Source organism: Phalacrocorax aristotelis, unplaced genomic scaffold, assembly GCF_949628215.1.
Source record: "Phalacrocorax aristotelis unplaced genomic scaffold, bGulAri2.1 scaffold_187, whole genome shotgun sequence".
Taxonomy (NCBI): Eukaryota; Metazoa; Chordata; class Aves; order Suliformes; family Phalacrocoracidae; genus Phalacrocorax; species Phalacrocorax aristotelis.
This window is the reverse complement of record NW_027441167.1, coordinates 31,258-48,084: the sequence shown is the minus strand read 5'-3', so window position 1 is coordinate 48,084 and position 16,827 is coordinate 31,258. Positions and strand designations below refer to the sequence as shown.

Here is a 16,827-nt window from a genome sequence, read left to right as displayed (position 1 = left end):
AGAAACCAAACGTTTTTGGGGCAGGACGTGGTCCAGGACACGGGGCTGTTGGGTGGTTGGTGCTTGGACTCAGCCTTAGAGGTCTTTTCCAATGCTAATAAATCAATGGTTCTATGAAAAAAACCAGGTGATAAAGGCTTTTTTTCTCTCTGAGAAAGGAGGTAATAAGGTGGGTTTGGGGTTTTTTGGGGGCTTTTTAATGCTACAAAAACATCAGGGATTAAAGGCTCCCAGCCCCCCAAAAACCCCCTTCACAACCTAAAACAGGTTAAAAAGGGCTTTATTTTTTATTCTTAAGGAAAAAAAAGATCACAAACCGAACAGGCAATGTGGGGTTTTTGGTGAAAAAATGCAGGAAATTAGGGCTTCTGGTGAAAAAAACCCACAAACCAGAGGTGATAAAGGCTCTTTGTTAAAAAGAAGGAAAAAAGCGCCCCAAAACAATAAAACTCCTCAGGTGATAAGGGTTTTTTTATGGAAAAACCGGGTAAGAAGGGCTTTTTTTGGTAAAACCCCGAAATTTGGGCTTGTTTTTTAAATATTTTCTTTGAAGAAAACAGGGGAAAAGGGCGCTTTGGTGAAAAAAACAGAGAATAACGAGGTTTGGCTGGAAATAAAAACAGGTAAGAATGGCTTTTTTTTGCCTGAAAGGAAGAATAAATGATTTCTTTTTTTGCCTGAAAGACAAATAGCTAATAAGGGTTTTGTGTTTTTTTGGCTGAAAAACAAAGTTGGGATCGTGGGGGTTGGTGAAAAAGCAGGAATTTATTTCATAACAAAAATGGTGATAAGGGCTTTTTTTTTAACTCCATAAAGGAAATTGTGATAAGGGCTTTTTTTTTTTTCCTGAAAAAACAAAAAATTAAGGGCTTTTTGGTGAAAAAGGGCATTTGAGTGACAAAAAACCCCGGGGAATAATGACTTTTTGGTGGGGGGAAAAAAATACAGGTGGTGAGGGCTTTTTTTCTGAAAGAAACAGGGAATAAAGACTCTTTTTCTGAGGCAAAAAACCCAAACACACGAACAGGTAAATAAGGAAGAAGGACTTTTTTTCGTAAAAGAAAAACAAATAAAAGGGCTTTTTCCTTCAAAAAGAAAAAAAAAGAGGCTACAAGGGCTTTTTTCCCCCAAAAAAAGAAAACCCCGGTGTATAAAGGCTTTTTCTTTTCTGGAAAAAACCCAAACTGCTAATAAATGTGGGTTTTTTAACCACAAAAATACGCCAACAGCAAAGAAACAGGGGAGCAAGTGCTTATTTTCCTTCAAAAAATGAGGAAATAAGGGCTTTTTATTTTCCTGGGGGATAAAAAAAGCAAAGAAAAGGAAAGAAAGTGATAAGGACTTTTTGGTGGGGAAAAAAAAACCAGGGGATGAGACATTTTTGGTGAAAAGGCAAAGAAATATTAAAAATCTTTTATTTTTGCTGGGGGAAAATAAGGGAATAAAGGCAATTTTCTGAAAAAAAATAACCCAACAGGGAATAAGGACTTTTTGCTGTGGAAACCTGTCATAGAAAAACCTAAAATAACCCTAAAAATGAGGGAATCTGGTGGTTTTTTGGGGGGGAATAGGGTTGGGTCGGTGCTCACCGCAGAAGAGAGCCAGCCACGCCGGGAGCCGCCACGTCCTGCCCGTCGCCATCGCTGCAAAAAAAAGCCCCAAAATATGAAAACACACATTTTTTGGGGGGGAAAAATTCCATGCGGGGACGAGGAGGAGCCTAGAAAGGACCCAGGTATCCCCAAAAATCCCCTTTTCACCCAAAATTGTCCAAAAAAAGGCTTTTTCGACCCCTTGGAAACCTCTCGAAGTTCTGCATTTGGGCTCAATTCTGCTCGAGCCCCCTCGGCCCAACGACGCCCCCAATTGTCCCCTTGCGCCCGACTCAACAACCCCCAACGCCCCGAAGACCCCACCCTCCCCCCTCTTTCCACCGCACCCTCCCCGTAACCTTCGACAAAACCTCCCAAGGACAAAATCTCCCCCTCAAAATACCAAAATTTAGGTGAAAAAATGGGAAAACCCTCCCTCGCAGCTCCTGGATGTTCTCAGAGGTGCTGCTCCCCCACCGACACCCAACACCCGTCGGGGTTAATCCCGGGTTGTTGCACCCAGTGAGGATTTATGGCCCGGGTTTTACCAAAAACAACCCAATTTTAGCTCAGGAGAGAGGAAAAAAAACCCCTTTCTCATATCATTTTAGAGTCAGGTTCATTACCTGGGACACCTGCGTGGTGGGTGAAGGCATCACCGACGCCTTGTTTTGCGCCAATGGGAGACACCTGGGCTCACGCCCGAAAATACAAGGGGTATAAAAAGGCAAAATAAGACCCCAACCCCCCTCGACCACTCACCGGCAGGCGCTTTTCTGCCTCAGCGCCTCTCTCCGCTCTCCCCGAAGTCCATGGACGCGTGAGGATGGATGAAAAAAACCTGCAGGGTTGGGTCCCCAAACCTCCCTTTTTATAACCAGATGAGGCTTATCCCTGTTTTCCTGAGAAAGTCATCGCAGAGCTCCTCCCTGGGACCAGCAGGAGAAGGAACTGGCTCCAAAACGGGCTGATTTCAGCCGATTCAGCAACATCTTCGGAAAGGGGTCGCGCGTCGGGGCTGCGAAGTCCTGGCGCAGCCCGGGGAGGTCACGTTGCAAAACTGCCCCCGGAGTTCCTGAGAACTGGAGTTTCTGGCGTACGTGGCCGAGCCGGGGGATGAAATTGTGCAGCTGGTTTCCTTCACCTGCAACGTTTTCCTTGCAAATCCTGCTGAAGAGGCTGTGACGGGTGCTGGGTCCACATTGTGAGGGGTGCTGGGTCCGCAGGGGACGTTGTCATGGGTCTAGGGTCAGTAGGAGACGTTGTGATGGGTGCTGGATCCACGGGGGATGTTGTGATGGGTCCAGGACCCACAGGGGACATTGTGATGTGTCTAGGATCAGTAGGGGATGTTGCGATGGGTGCAGGACCCACAGGGGATGTTGTGATGGGTGCTGGACCCACGGGGGATGTTGCGATGGGTGCTTGATCCACAGGGGACATTGTGATGGGTCTAGGATCAGTAGGGGATGTTGCGATGGGTGCAGGACCCACAGGGGATGTTGTGATGGGTGTGGGATCTACAGGGACATTGTGATGGGTCCAGGACCCACGGGGGATGTTGTGATGGGTGCTGGACCCACGGGGGATGTTGCGATGGGTGCTTGATCCACAGGGGACATTGTGATGGGTCTAGGATCAGTAGGGGATGTTGCGATGGGTGCAGGACCCACGGGGGATGTTGTGATGGGTGCTTGATCCACAGGGGACATTGTGATGGGTCCAGGACCCACGGGGGATGTTGTGATGGGTGCTGGACCCACGGGGGATGTTGCGATGGGTGCTTGATCCACAGGGGACATTGTGATGGGTCTAGGATCAGTAGGGGATGTTGCGATGGGTGCAGGACCCACGGGGGATGTTGCGATGGGTGCTTGATCCACAGAGGACATTGTGATGGGTCTAGGATCAGTAGGGGATGTTGCGATGGGTGCAGGACCCACGGGGGATGTTGTGATGGGTGCTTGATCCACAGGGGACATTGTGATGGGTCTAGGATCAGTAGGGGATGTTGCGATGGGTGCTGGACCCACGGGGGATGTTGTGATGGGTGCTTGATCCACAGGGGACATTGTGATGGGTCTAGGATCAGTAGGGGATGTTGCGATGGGTGCAGGACCCACAGGGGATGTTGTGATGGGTGTGGGATCTACAGGGACATTGTGATGGGTCCAGGACCCACGGGGGATGTTGTGATGGGTGCTGGACCCACGGGGGATGTTGCGATGGGTGCTTGATCCACAGGGGACATTGTGATGGGTCCAGGACCCACGGGGGATGTTGCGATGGGTGCAGGACCCACAGGGGATGTTGTGATGGGTGCTGGACCCACGGGGGATGTTGCGATGGGTGCTTGATCCACAGAGGACATTGTGATGGGTCTAGGATCAGTAGGGGATGTTGCGATGGGTGCAGGACCCACGGGGGATGTTGTGATGGGTGCTTGATCCACAGGGGACATTGTGATGGGTCTAGGATCAGTAGGGGATGTTGCGATGGGTGCAGGACCCACGGGGGATGTTGCGATGGGTGCTTGATCCACAGAGGACATTGTGATGGGTCTAGGATCAGTAGGGGATGTTGCGATGGGTGCAGGACCCACGGGGGATGTTGTGATGGGTGCTGGACCCACGGGGGATGTTGCGATGGGTGCTTGATCCACAGGGGACATTGTGATGGGTCTAGGATCAGTAGGGGATGTTGCGATGGGTGCAGGACCCACAGGGGATGTTGTGATGGGTGTGGGATCTACAGGGACATTGTGATGGGTCCAGGACCCACGGGGGATGTTGTGATGGGTGCTGGACCCACGGGGGATGTTGCGATGGGTGCTTGATCCACAGGGGACATTGTGATGGGTCTAGGATCAGTAGGGGATGTTGCGATGGGTGCAGGACCCACAGGGGATGTTGTGATGGGTGTGGGATCTACAGGGACATTGTGATGGGTCCAGGACACACAGGGGATGTTGTGATGGGTGCTGGACCCGCAGGGGATGTTGCGATGGGTGCAGGACCCACGGGGGATGTTGTGATGGGTGCTTGATCCACAGGGGACATTGTGATGGGTGCAGGACCCACAGGGAAAATTGCAATGGGTGGAGGACCCACAGGGGATGTTTTGATGGGTTCTATGATGGCGTGACTGGCTGGGTCGATGAAGGGAGAGCAGTGGATGTTGTCTCTCGACTTCAGTAAGGCGTTTGGCACAGTTGCCCATAACATCCTCACGGGCACGCTAAGGAGGTGTGGGTTGGAGGAGAGGACAGTGAGGTGGATTGAGAACGGGCTCAACATTCATCAGTGACCTGGAAGATGGGACAGAGTGTCCCCTCAGCAGGTTGGCTGGTGACACCAAGCTGGGAGGGGTGGCTGATACGCCAGCAGGCCGTGCTGGCATCCAGCGAGACCTGGGCAGGCTGGAGAGCTGGGCCCAGGGGAACCTCATGAAATCCAACAAGAGCCAGTGCAAGGTCCTGCCCCTGGGGAGGGACAACCCCCCGCACCAGCACAGGCTGGGGGCTGAACTACTGGAAAGCGGCTCTGCTGGTGGACAACAAGCTGACCGTGAGCCAGCAACGTGCCCTTGGGGCCAAGGAGGCCAATGGGATCCTGGGCTGCATGAAAAGGAGTGTGGCCAGCAGGGTGAGGGACGTTATCCCCACCTCTGCTCTGCCCTAGGGAGACCACATTTGGAGTGCTGTGTCCAGTTCTGGGCCCCCCAGTTTAAGAAGGACATGGAACTGCTGGAGCAAGGCCAGCGCAGAGCTACCAAGGTGCTCAGGGGACTGGAGCATCTCCCTTGGGAGGAAAGGCTGAGAGACCTGGGCTTGTTCAGCCTGGAGAAGGGAAGGCTGAGGGGGGATCTCATCAATGCCTATAAATACCTGAAGGGTGGGTGTCAGGGGGATGGGGCCGGGCTCTTTTCAGTGGTGCCCAACGCCAGGCCAAGGGGCCACGGGCACAAGCTGGAACACGGGAAGTTCCACCTGAACGTGAGGACAAACCCCTTCCCTGTGCGGGTGCCAGAGCAGGGGCACAGGCTGCCCAGAGGGGCTGTGGGGTCCCTTCCCTGGAGACATTCGCCCCCCGCCTGGACGCGGCCCTGTGCCCCTGCTCTGGGGGTGCCTGCTCACGCAGGGGGTGGGACGGGGTGAGCTCCAGAGGTCCCTTCCAGCCCCCACCATTCTGGGATTCTGTGGGTGCTGGATCCACAGGGAACATTGCAATGGGTGCAGGATCAGTAGAGGATGTTGTGATGGGTGCAGGATCCACAGGGGACATTGGGAAGTGTTCTGGATCCACAGGAGATGTTGTGATGGGTGCTGGATCCACAGGGGTCATTGTGATGGGTGCAGGACCCACAGGAGATGTTGCAGTGGGTCTAGGATCCACAGGGGTCATTGTGATGGGTGCAGGACCCACAGGAGATGTTGCAGTGGGTCTAGGATCCACAGGGGTCATTGTGATGGGTGCAGGACCCACAGGAGATGTTGCGATGGGTCTAGGATCAGTAGCTGGTCCAATGGGTGTAGGACTCACAGGTGACTTTGTGATGGGTGCAGGATCCACAGGGGACATTGTGATGGGTGAGGGATCCATAGGAGATGTTGAGACGGGTGCTGGATCCACAGATGTTCCACTGGGTGCAGGATCCACGGGGGATGTTGTTATGGGTGCAGGACCCACCAGGGACGTTGTGATGGGTGCGCAGGACCCACCAGGGACGTTGTGATGGGTGCAGGATCCACGGGGGATGCTGTGATGGGTGCAGGACCCACCAGGGACGTTGTGATGGGTGCAGGATCCACCCCGGCCCTTGCTAATATCATTTAATATTCCTTTACTCTTGCAAATGCCTTTGGACGGATAAATCGCATGGGCGACGCCCCCAGCTGCACCCCAACACCCTTCGGAGCCCTCCACTCTTCCCCCCCCCAAAATCTCATCAACTTGATGGAAACGCATTAACGGCGTATTTCCCCCAGTGACCCCCCTCATTCGCTGCCTCCGGGGGGAGGTTGGGGGACGGGGAGGGGGGAATGGGTGTTTTTCTGAGATGAATTAGAAAAATCCCTTATGGGGCTTCCTGAGAACTGCAAACCCACCCTGCATCTGCTGCGCGTCCTTGCCAAAGCCTTATCTGAGCTTCAGAAGAAAAAACAACAACAAAAAAGGAAGATCAGGAGGAGCCAAATATCTCCTGTCTCCTGAAATCTGCCTCTCCGGAGACCCTGGGGGACGATCGATCCACGCCGGGCAGAAAGTTGGCGGATTCCACCACTTTCACAAGCTGTTCTTTAAATTTTTTTTTTAATGGTGAAGGGGGGCCGGGAGGGCTGTGTGTTAAAAGAAGGGGCAGTATGCAAGAGAAAACCCATTTCTTGGTGGCTGAGCTCGTGTCAGTGCCTCCTTTCTCTTCTTCTCGCCTTTCCCTGGGGAAATTTGGAAGCAGGGAGGTACTGAGGTAAGAGATTTTTATCTCCGTTGTAGGCGTCCATCGCTCCCTTAAACCCTCTCCCTTCAAACCGCGTGAATCCGAGCAGCCGCTGCCTTCAAACGGCTTAAAATCGCACGAAGTCGGGCAGAAAAAAAAAATAATAAACTCCTGAAAAAGCACCCGATTTGGTGCAAAGGAGGCTCCTGCTGCTCCAGAGGACGTGGGCGCTCATCAAATCCCCCCCCTCGCATCGTGTGTCCTCCGTCCTGCCTCGGTTTCTCTTCTTCCAGCCAGGAAAACAACTAGATGGGTTATTTTTTTCACCCCAAACTCCTCCAATGTATGCCTAGTTTTGCTCCCGAGGGGCTGGGGGGGGATTCCCATAGGCAGCACCTCTGGGTTCTGTCCCCAGGTTGGGGCAAAATGGGTTAAAAACCAGGAATTCTTGTTTTTTCTCAACTCTAAGTCAACAATAAAAAGAATAACTTTGATAATCATGCAAATCTTTTAAAAATAGTGAAAATAATTCATCCCACTGCCATCATTGAGTGCTTCATCAGTTTGTTGGGTGTTTTTTTTTTTAGTTTTTACTGTTTTTTCATGATTTTGCAGGAGCTGCGATGAAGCTTCCCTTCACTTTCCTGCTCCTGATGTCAGGTAGGCTAAAAAAAATTAAGATTTTTCTTCTGAGGACGCTGCAAGGTGGAAAAGTGACGGGTGATGGTCATTCCTGGGTTAATATTTCCCCCCCTCCCCTTTCTCTTCTCCAGGAGCCGTGGTGGACGCCCAACCGGTGCAAGAAAAAGGTGGGTATTTGGGTTGCATTAACAGTATTTCCACCCAAAACGGGGTCGTTTCTGCTTTAATTTGGGAAGCGGGAAGGGAGCAGAGCCTCCTCCCAGCTACACCGTGGGGATACGGAAGTCAAACGTTCTGGTTTTGCACTGTTTGTCCTCAAATCTGCGTGTACCCCACGGGGCGATTCCCTTCAGCCCCAGTTTCACCCCCAACCGTTGGACGCCCAAGTCAAGCCCGTGTTTAGGTAACCTGGAGCACAGGCCCCATTTAAAAATCAGGAATCCCAAACCTGGTGGGCTTCACCCCAAAGTGCATGAGGTTGGGAGGGTTTGGGGGGAGGGGAGTGTCCCCCAACACCTCAACCTCTGCCTTCCTGCAGCATCCCTGCTCTACCCCTACGGTCTGGACCAGCATGACCGTATGACCCCCAAGCTTGACGATGGGACATCAGAGGAGGTCTCCCTCACTATGCCTTTCACCTTCTACAGCAAAAAGTACCAAAGCCTTTACGTACGTGAGTCAAAATTCCACGTTTTCCTTGCACGTCTCTCAATTTTCCGATTTCCCCTCTTTTTTTTTTGCTATTTTTCCAGTCCTTTTTGTCATCCCCTCCCCAACAAAATCTACCTCTCCATGGGATTGACCTGGTTGCCTTAATATAAGGCTTTTTTCTGGCGCACCAAAGCATCTTCATATGGTTGGTGGGTCTTGGGAGGAGACCTGCACCCTTCTGGAGCAGTGGTTGGGAGATCCATGGACAAGTTTAGGTTGTCACATCCCACCACCGCCCTCTTTCTGCTAGAGCTGTAGGCGCGATAGCGACCTAAACACCTCCAATATGGTCGCAGAGATGCAGAAGCCGGTGGTAAGACCACGTCTGGATCCTGCGTCCGTCTCCAGGGCGCCACAACCATGTCAAGGTGTTGACCCCGTGGTAGGGCTCCAACGTAAGTTGCCGGCACGTCAGGGTTGACCCCGTGGTGTCTTTTACAGGTGAACAACAACGGTGTGATTTCCTTTAACAGCCGGGTGAAACAATACACCCCTGACCCCCTCCCCCTGGCTGACGGACGCGCCTTCGTGGCCCCGTACTGGGCGGACGTGGACAACGTGCAGGGAGGGGATGTCTTCTACCGAGAGACCACCGACCCGACCCTGCTGGCGCGCATCACCAAGAACATCAACGAATACTTCCCCAAGATCTCCTACACCGCCAAATGGGCATTCGTGGCCACCTGGGACCACGTGGCCTACTTTGGCTCTACCTCCAATAAGGTAAGGTCCACGGTCGTGACCTGAAGGCCAGGTAAGGTCACGCACGTGAAAACTAATTTATCCCACCCTGATTTGGTGGAGGGAACAAGCACGTGGCCGCGGACGAGTGCGTTTTGGAGGGCAAAATGAATCGTGGCCTCGGGTCCATCAATTTGATGACCAAGGATCGAGACAAGCTCGATTTGTTGGCCTTCCCAACCCATTCATTCGATCTCGTAACCCACGTGTTGGCCTTATGACCCACATGTTGGCCTTACGACCCGCTCGTGGGCTCGCCTACCCCACTTGTTGTCCTTGTGACCCATCTGTCGGACCGGCAACGCTTTTGCCGTCCTTACATTCCATCTGTTGGCCTTCGTGACCCACCCATGGGCCGTCACAACCCCATTTGTCAGATCACGGCCCATTTGTTGGCCTTACAATCTATTTGCTGGCCTTTGTGACCTCTTCCTTGGCCTTCACGTTCCGTCTGTGGCCTTCACGACCCATTTGTTGGCCTCCATGACCCATCCATTGGTCTTTACGACCCATTCATTTGCCTTCCGGATATTTGAGGTGAACGTGTGTCCTTCAGTCCCTCTGTCCTACCTGCCAGCCCTGGACGGGTACAAACACCCCTTGGAGCTCCTCAACTCTCCCGAGGTGCTGACATGCAGATGTCACATCCAAACCTTTACTCCCTGATTAATTTATGGTTTTTTTTCCTGTCCTGTTCCTCCGTCCACCTCGTGCAGAGGAAAAGGCTATGGTAGAGCACCAAAAGCACTCACCTGAAGGTAGACACCAAAAAACCCAGCCTGGATGGGCCGTGTTTGACCAAGATGGTTTCCTTGCACAGCTCTGGGCAAGGAGTCCACACCTGGGTGCAGCCCTCAGGGCTAAATCCCATCCGTAACTGCTCATCCCACCATCGATGGCGTCATCTCCCCCTTCCTTTTTGCAGGGGAACACCTTCCAAGCCGCCCTGACCACTGACACCGAGACGTCCTTCATCATCCTCAACTATTGGGACATCCAGTGGACTACGGGCTCAGCAAGCGGCGGTGACATCGAAACAGGTCTCGGCGGCACCCCGGCCCATGTAGGTGGGGCTGAACGAAAAGCAGAGGGAAACGGGATGAAGGGAGTTGATGAATGGGGGAGGACATTGACCAGTAATGGGTTTTTTTTTGGGGGGACAACACCAGGTTTGCCAAAGGTGGGTCTTTGGCCCACAACTTTTTGGGGGAAAACAACACCGATTGTAGGACTTTGGCCCATCATCTTTTTTGTAGAAGGCCATGCCGAAGGTAAGTTGGCCCATGATGTTTTTTGGGGGACAACACCAGGTTCATCCAAGACTGGAAGTCCCCCCATTTTGGGGGTGGGACACAACAATGCCAGTGGGAGGACGGTGGCCCACAACATTTTGGGGGGAAAATGCCATGTTCACTCACGGTAGGAGGTTGTCCCATATCATCTTCTGGGGCCGGCGATGCCAAAGGTCAGATGTTGGGTTGATGGTTGGACTTGATGCTCCTAGAGGTCTTTTCCAACCTTAATGAGTCTACGTTGGCCCACAACACTTTCTGGTGACAACACAGTTGAGGGTAGGAGGTTGGCCGGTAACATTTTTGGGGGACAACACCAGGTTCCGAAGGTTGGACGTTGGCCCATAACAGGTTTTGGGGGGACACCGTCACCACCAGGACGCGGTTGCCCCACGCTATTAATCCCTCTGAATCCTCTATTTTGGCTCATTTTTTTCTAGGCCGGCTTCAACAGCGGAGATGAAACCAACTTCTACAACATCCCCGGCTCCCAGACCGAAGCCATCATCAACATCACCAAGACCTCCAACGTCAACGTCCCAGGGCGTTGGGTCTTCCAGGTGGACAACTTTAAGGTGACGGGGGTCCCCACGGAGGCACCCAAGGGCGCCAAAAGCAACAACTGCTTTTTGTAAGTTGGGTTTTTGGGGGTGGAAACCTGAAAAAAAGGGAGAATTGAGACTTCCTTGGCAAACCCTTTCCTTCTCTTGAGTTCTTGGTTTCTTCCCACAGATAAATCGAGGCACCCGGGGCAGAGGGACCGTCCCCGTTGTCCCCACCCCGTCCTTGTCCCCCCGTCACGCGCGTAGGGCGGGTCGCACGGAGGGATGCATCAACCCCTACCGGAGCAATAAAACTGCAGCTGAGACATCACGGCTCCCGTGTCGGCTTCATTTCTCGCGCGTGTCCGTGTGCTTGTAGGGGCTTTTGGGGCTGGACGGCCGCAAATGCGTCATTTTTTGGCCGCTTTGCGCAGTAATTTATGGGGTTTTTGCATTCTGTGTGCATGAATTTACAATTTTTTGCCCTCTGCATACACAAATATATGGGGGGTTTGTGTCTCTATACACAAATTTAGGATTTGTTGCCCTCCGCGCCCATGAATTTATGATTTTTTTTGGTACCCCAGGCATGCGATGATGACTTTTTGCCCGTTGTGGGCACAAATTTATGATTTTTCTTGCCTGCACGTTCAGGAATTTGTGATTTTTTTGCACTCTGGGCACAAATTTATGATTCTTTATGCCTCTCTGTCTGCATTTATGATTTTTTTTTGTATCTGTGTGCACAAATTTATGATTTATTGCCCTCGGTGTGTGTGAATTTATTACTTTATTTACTCTATCTGTAAAAATTTATTAAGTTTTGCCTTCTGCATGCAAAAATTTATGATTTTTTTGGCTTTTTTGTGCACAAATTCATGATTTTCACCCTCTGTGTGCAAGAATTGATGATTTTCTTGCCTCTCTCTGCACAAGTTTATTAAATTATTTTTGCCTGGGTGCATGGATTGAATTTGTTGGATTCTACGTGCAAACATTTATGATGTTTTGTCCCATTTTTATGAACCTATGATTCTTTTGCCCTCTGTGTGGTAGGAATTCCTGATATTTTTTTTGCACTATGTGCACAAATTTGTAATTTTTGCCCTCTGCATGCATAAATTTACCATTTTTTTGCCCTCTGTGAGCACAACTCTCTTCTTTTTTCTCATTCTATGCACATGAAATTTTTTTTTGCCTGTGTGCGTGATTTTTTTTGCACTCTGTGCATAAATTAATGATTTCTTGTGCTTTATGTCACATGTTTATGATTTTCTTCCCCTCTTTTGCAGAAATTTAGGAAATTTTTTTGCCCTCTGGGAGCACGGGAGGGAGAATTTCTGCTCTTAAGCTTTCCCTGCCTGCGAAAAAGTGTCACATAGCTTTCTGAAAATAAAACAAAAGGAAAAAAAAAAGGAAAAAAAAGAAGAAAAAAAAAAAAAGCTCCAAACTCAGGGTCTCTGAGCAGGAAAAAAAAAAACAACATCCAAACCCAAAATGCCAAAAAATTCTTTCCAAATCCTCTGGCCTCATTTTATTTGTGATAATCCTGGATTTTCCCTCTGTTTATGGTCATTTTACTACAGGGACACGAGGTCTGGGTTGTGCCAAAAGCCCAAGTGATGAATTTAGGGGAAAAATACAGATTTTACAGGGGAAAAAAAATCACCTAAAAACCACAAAGTGGGAAATTTTAACTAAAGAGGAGGTTTTTTTCCCCCAAGGAGGAAGCGGCTGTGCCCGTGGCCGACACCCGCCGTACACCGTCCCACAGCACCCCACGGGCGAGGCGCCGGCACCCACAACCCACCCGCGTGTGCCCTGAACACCCACCACGCGCGACGCTGCGCAGACCCGCCGCGCCCGCAACGCGCGACAGGCGACGCGGCCCGAGCACGCCCGGATCCCCACCACACGCTCTGACGTGGCACAACACACAAACACACACAACCTGACCCAAACACCCCAACGCTTTGCACCCACAGCACGCGCTGACGTGACACAACACACACCCCATGGCATAAACACCCCAAGACACACTTTGACGTGACACAACACACACAACGTGGCACAAACACCCCAAAAACCCACAACATGCGCTGACATGACACAACACACACACACACAACGTGGCATAAACACCCCAAGACACACTTTGACGTGACACAACGCAAAAACACACAACCTGGCACAAACACCCCAACGCTTTGCACCCACAGCACGCGCTGACGTGACACAACACACACAACCTGGCACAAACACCCCAAAAACCCACAACACACTCTGACGTGACACAACACACACACACACACAACCCGACCCATACACCCCAACGCTTTGCACCCACCACATGCTCTGACGTGACACAACACACCCACACACAACTTGGCACAAACACCCCCAAAACACGCCCTGACGTGACACAACACACACAACCTGGCACAAACACCCCAAGACACACTTTGACGTGACACAACACACACAACCTGGCACAAACACCCCCACAACATGCTTTGATGTGACACAACACACACAACGTGGCACAAACACCCCAAAAACCCACAACACGCCCTGACGTGGCACAACACACACACACACAACTTGACACAAACACCCCAAGACACACTTTGACGTGACACAACACACACACACACACAACTTCACCCAAACACCCCAACGCTTTGCACCCACAGCACGCGCTGACGTGACACAACACACACCCCATGGCATAAACACCCCAAGACACACTTTGACGTGACACAACACACACAACCTGGCACAAACACCCCCACAACATGCTTTGATGTGACACAACACACACAACGTGGCACAAACACCCCCACAACATGCTTTGATGTGACACAACACACAAAACTTGGCAAAAACATCCCAAAAACCCACAACAGGCTTTGATGTGACACAACACACACACACACAACGTGGCATAAACACCCCAAGACACACTTTGACGTGACACAACGCAAAAACACACAACCTGGCACAAACACCCCAACGCTTTGCACCCAAAACACGCCCTGACGTGACACAACACACACAACCTGGCACAAACACCCCCAAAACACACTCTGACATGGCACAACACACACACACAACCTGGCACAAACACCCCAAAAACCCACAACACACTCTGACGTGACACCACACCCACACACAACTTGGCACAAACACCCCCAAAACACGCCCTGACGTGACACAACACACACAACCTGGCACAAACACCCCAAGACACACTTTGACGTGACACAACACACACAACCTGGCACAAACACCCCCACAACATGCTTTGATGTGACACAACACACAAAACTTGGCAAAAACATCCCAAAAACCCACAACAGGCTTTGATGTGACACAACACACACACACACAACGTGGCATAAACACCCCAAGACACACTTTGACGTGACACAACGCAAAAACACACAACCTGGCACAAACACCCCAACGCTTTGCACCCACAGCACGCGCTGACGTGACACAACACACACAACCTGGCACAAACACCCCCAAAACACACTCTGACATGGCACAACACACACACACAACCTGGCACAAACACCCCAAAAACCCACAACACACTCTGACGTGACACCACACCCACACACAACTTGGCACAAACACCCCCAAAACACGACCTGACGTGACACAACACACACAACGTGGCACAAACACCCCCACAACATGCTTTGATGTGACACAACACACAAAACTTGGCACAAACACCCCAAAAACCCACAACACGCCCTGACGTGACACAACACACACACACACACACACAACCTGACCCAAACCCCCCAACGCTTTGCACCCACAACGTGCTGTGAGGTGACACAACGCACACCATGACACAAATACCCCCAAACATTGTACCCGCAAGAACTGACATGTAACACACACCCACACACAGAACTTGGCACAAACACCCCCAAAATGTTGCCCCTACAACGCGCCCTGACGTGACACGACACCCCCAACAACAACAACTTCGCACGACCCCCCCCAACCGTCCCTCTAGTCCCAAAAGGTATTTTTTTGGGGGGAAAAACTCTCCCTCCCCCCCTTTTTTCCTTTTTTTTTTTGCCTTTTTTGGCCCATTTCTGCAAAAATAATAATCCCCAAACCCACCCATTTTGTCCCCCTCACCCTCGCTTGTAATTTTGGGGCAATTTCAACCTCTCCATCAATAAAAAAAAATCTCTATTTAATAATTCTGGGGGTTTTTTTTGCCTTTTGCATCAACCCCCGGCCTGACTTTAATCAAAACAATATTTTCCTCCCCGTTTTTCACCTTTTTTGCTTGCCAAAAATGATGTCAAAGCTCCGGGTGGGTCAGTCCCTCGGGGTCATCTGTAGTTGTCATTTTCTTTTTTCCCATTTCTGCAAAAAATAATAAAGGGAGGAGCAGGAGCCGGCTGCCCCAGGGTCGCTCTCAGCATTTGCATCAAAGATTTAAGGACAAACTGGAGCTTTTTGGGGCTGGATAAAAAGACAGAGGCAGGTAAGGTTAAATTTATATATTATTTTAAATTTTTTGATACATATATATAAATGAATTTAATATTTTTTGTGGCAAAGAGCCCAAAGTGTGAACGCACATCTGGAAATTCCTCAAATATCCTCCCCAGCCCTGGGTTTGTTCCCAGTAGCAGCTGAATTTGACTGTTTCTGGGAGGGTTTAGGCAGGAAAAAGGGGGGAAAGGGGGGAGGAGAGGGAAAAAAGGGGGAAGAAAGGGAAAAAAGAGGGGATCTGGGGGGGGGAAGAGAAAAAATGGGGCAAAATAAACAAGGGAAATAGGGAAGAAAAAGAAAAAGAGGGAAAATGGAAAAAAGGGGGAAGGAGAAAAAAAAGGAGAGAAATGGTAAAAAGGAAAAAAGAGGAAAAGGGAAAAAAGGGGAAAAGATGAGAAAAAAGGGGGGAGGTGGGGGGGAAAAAGCAAATATGGTCAGAGGAGAGCTTGAATTTTGTAAAAAATTCGGGGGGAGCCAAACGCAGCGTTTCCATGGAGACGGGACGTGATGGGGGGGTCGGCCTTGGATGGGGGGAGGGTGGCCGTAAGTGGCAGAAACAAGCAGATTTTGGGTTTAGGTGCAAGTGCAATAAAATATAGATTTTTGGGGGCTGGGTGTATGTGCAATAAATTATGATTTTGGGGATGAGTATGAGTGGGGAAAAAACCCCAGGTTTTGGGGGTATACGTGAGTGGAAAAACCAGGCTTTTGGGGCAAACGCAATAAAACACTCATTTTGTGGATGAGTCCAAGGGCATAAACCGCAGATTTTTGGGGAGATGTGTGAGTCCGAGCGCAAAAACATGTTGAATTTTGGGACTTGTACGAGCGCAATAAACCTCAGAATTTTGGGCCATGGGCAAACACAAATGCAATTTAAAAAAAATAAAAAAATAAAATCAGATAATTGGATCATTTTCTTACCTTCTACAGCCAAAACACCATGGATGGCAGCCCGGGCCTGGGAAAAACTGATGTGCTGCTGCGGGTCTGGACTGTCGTGATATGGGGTGAGTCCAAACAGGGTGGGGAATTGTAGAATTACCTGTAAAATACACACACGCACACACACAAAAAATTGTGAATCGTCTCAAAATACGATTTTCCAGTGCAAGAAGCCACGTTTCACCCCCACCCCCGTACTCTGAAATGATTGAGAAGAGACGAAATTTCCCCTGTAACATGTAGAGGGGAAACTAAGAGGCAAAGAGCCCACCCAAGGCATGTTTGGGGAGGATTGGTTGAAAATAGGGCAATTTTCCCCCTGGTCACAACCCAGCGCCAGTCGTGGTCCTTCTGAGCCCGTCTGCCCACATTCCCACCCCCATGGCCTTTCGGAGG

General features: G+C 50.6%; 2 protein-coding genes across 2 annotated transcripts in view; one reads left to right on the top strand and one right to left on the bottom strand.

Annotated features, from left to right (window-relative positions):
• The window catches only part of LOC142050985 (IgGFc-binding protein-like), a gene marked incomplete at its 3' end in the record, with an annotated part of 40,164 nt that extends 38,522 nt beyond the window's left edge, over positions 1–1,642 (bottom strand). Inside the window, exon 1 of the mRNA XM_075080181.1 lies at positions 1,590–1,642. Within this exon, the coding sequence (XP_074936282.1) occupies positions 1,590–1,641 (52 nt within the window). The remainder of the gene's footprint in view (positions 1–1,589) is intronic.
• Positions 1,643–6,936: 5,294 nt separating this feature from the next.
• The window catches only part of LOC142050984 (IgGFc-binding protein-like), a 31,282-nt gene continuing 21,391 nt past the window's right edge, over positions 6,937–16,827 (top strand). The window contains exons 1-8 of the mRNA XM_075080180.1: positions 6,937–7,058; positions 7,644–7,688; positions 7,802–7,837; positions 8,209–8,339; positions 8,823–9,104; positions 10,048–10,185; positions 10,855–11,045; positions 16,420–16,496. Of these exons, the coding sequence (XP_074936281.1) occupies positions 7,652–7,688; positions 7,802–7,837; positions 8,209–8,339; positions 8,823–9,104; positions 10,048–10,185; positions 10,855–11,045; positions 16,420–16,496 (892 nt within the window). The 5' untranslated portion in view covers positions 6,937–7,058; positions 7,644–7,651. The remainder of the gene's footprint in view (positions 7,059–7,643; positions 7,689–7,801; positions 7,838–8,208; positions 8,340–8,822; positions 9,105–10,047; positions 10,186–10,854; positions 11,046–16,419; positions 16,497–16,827) is intronic.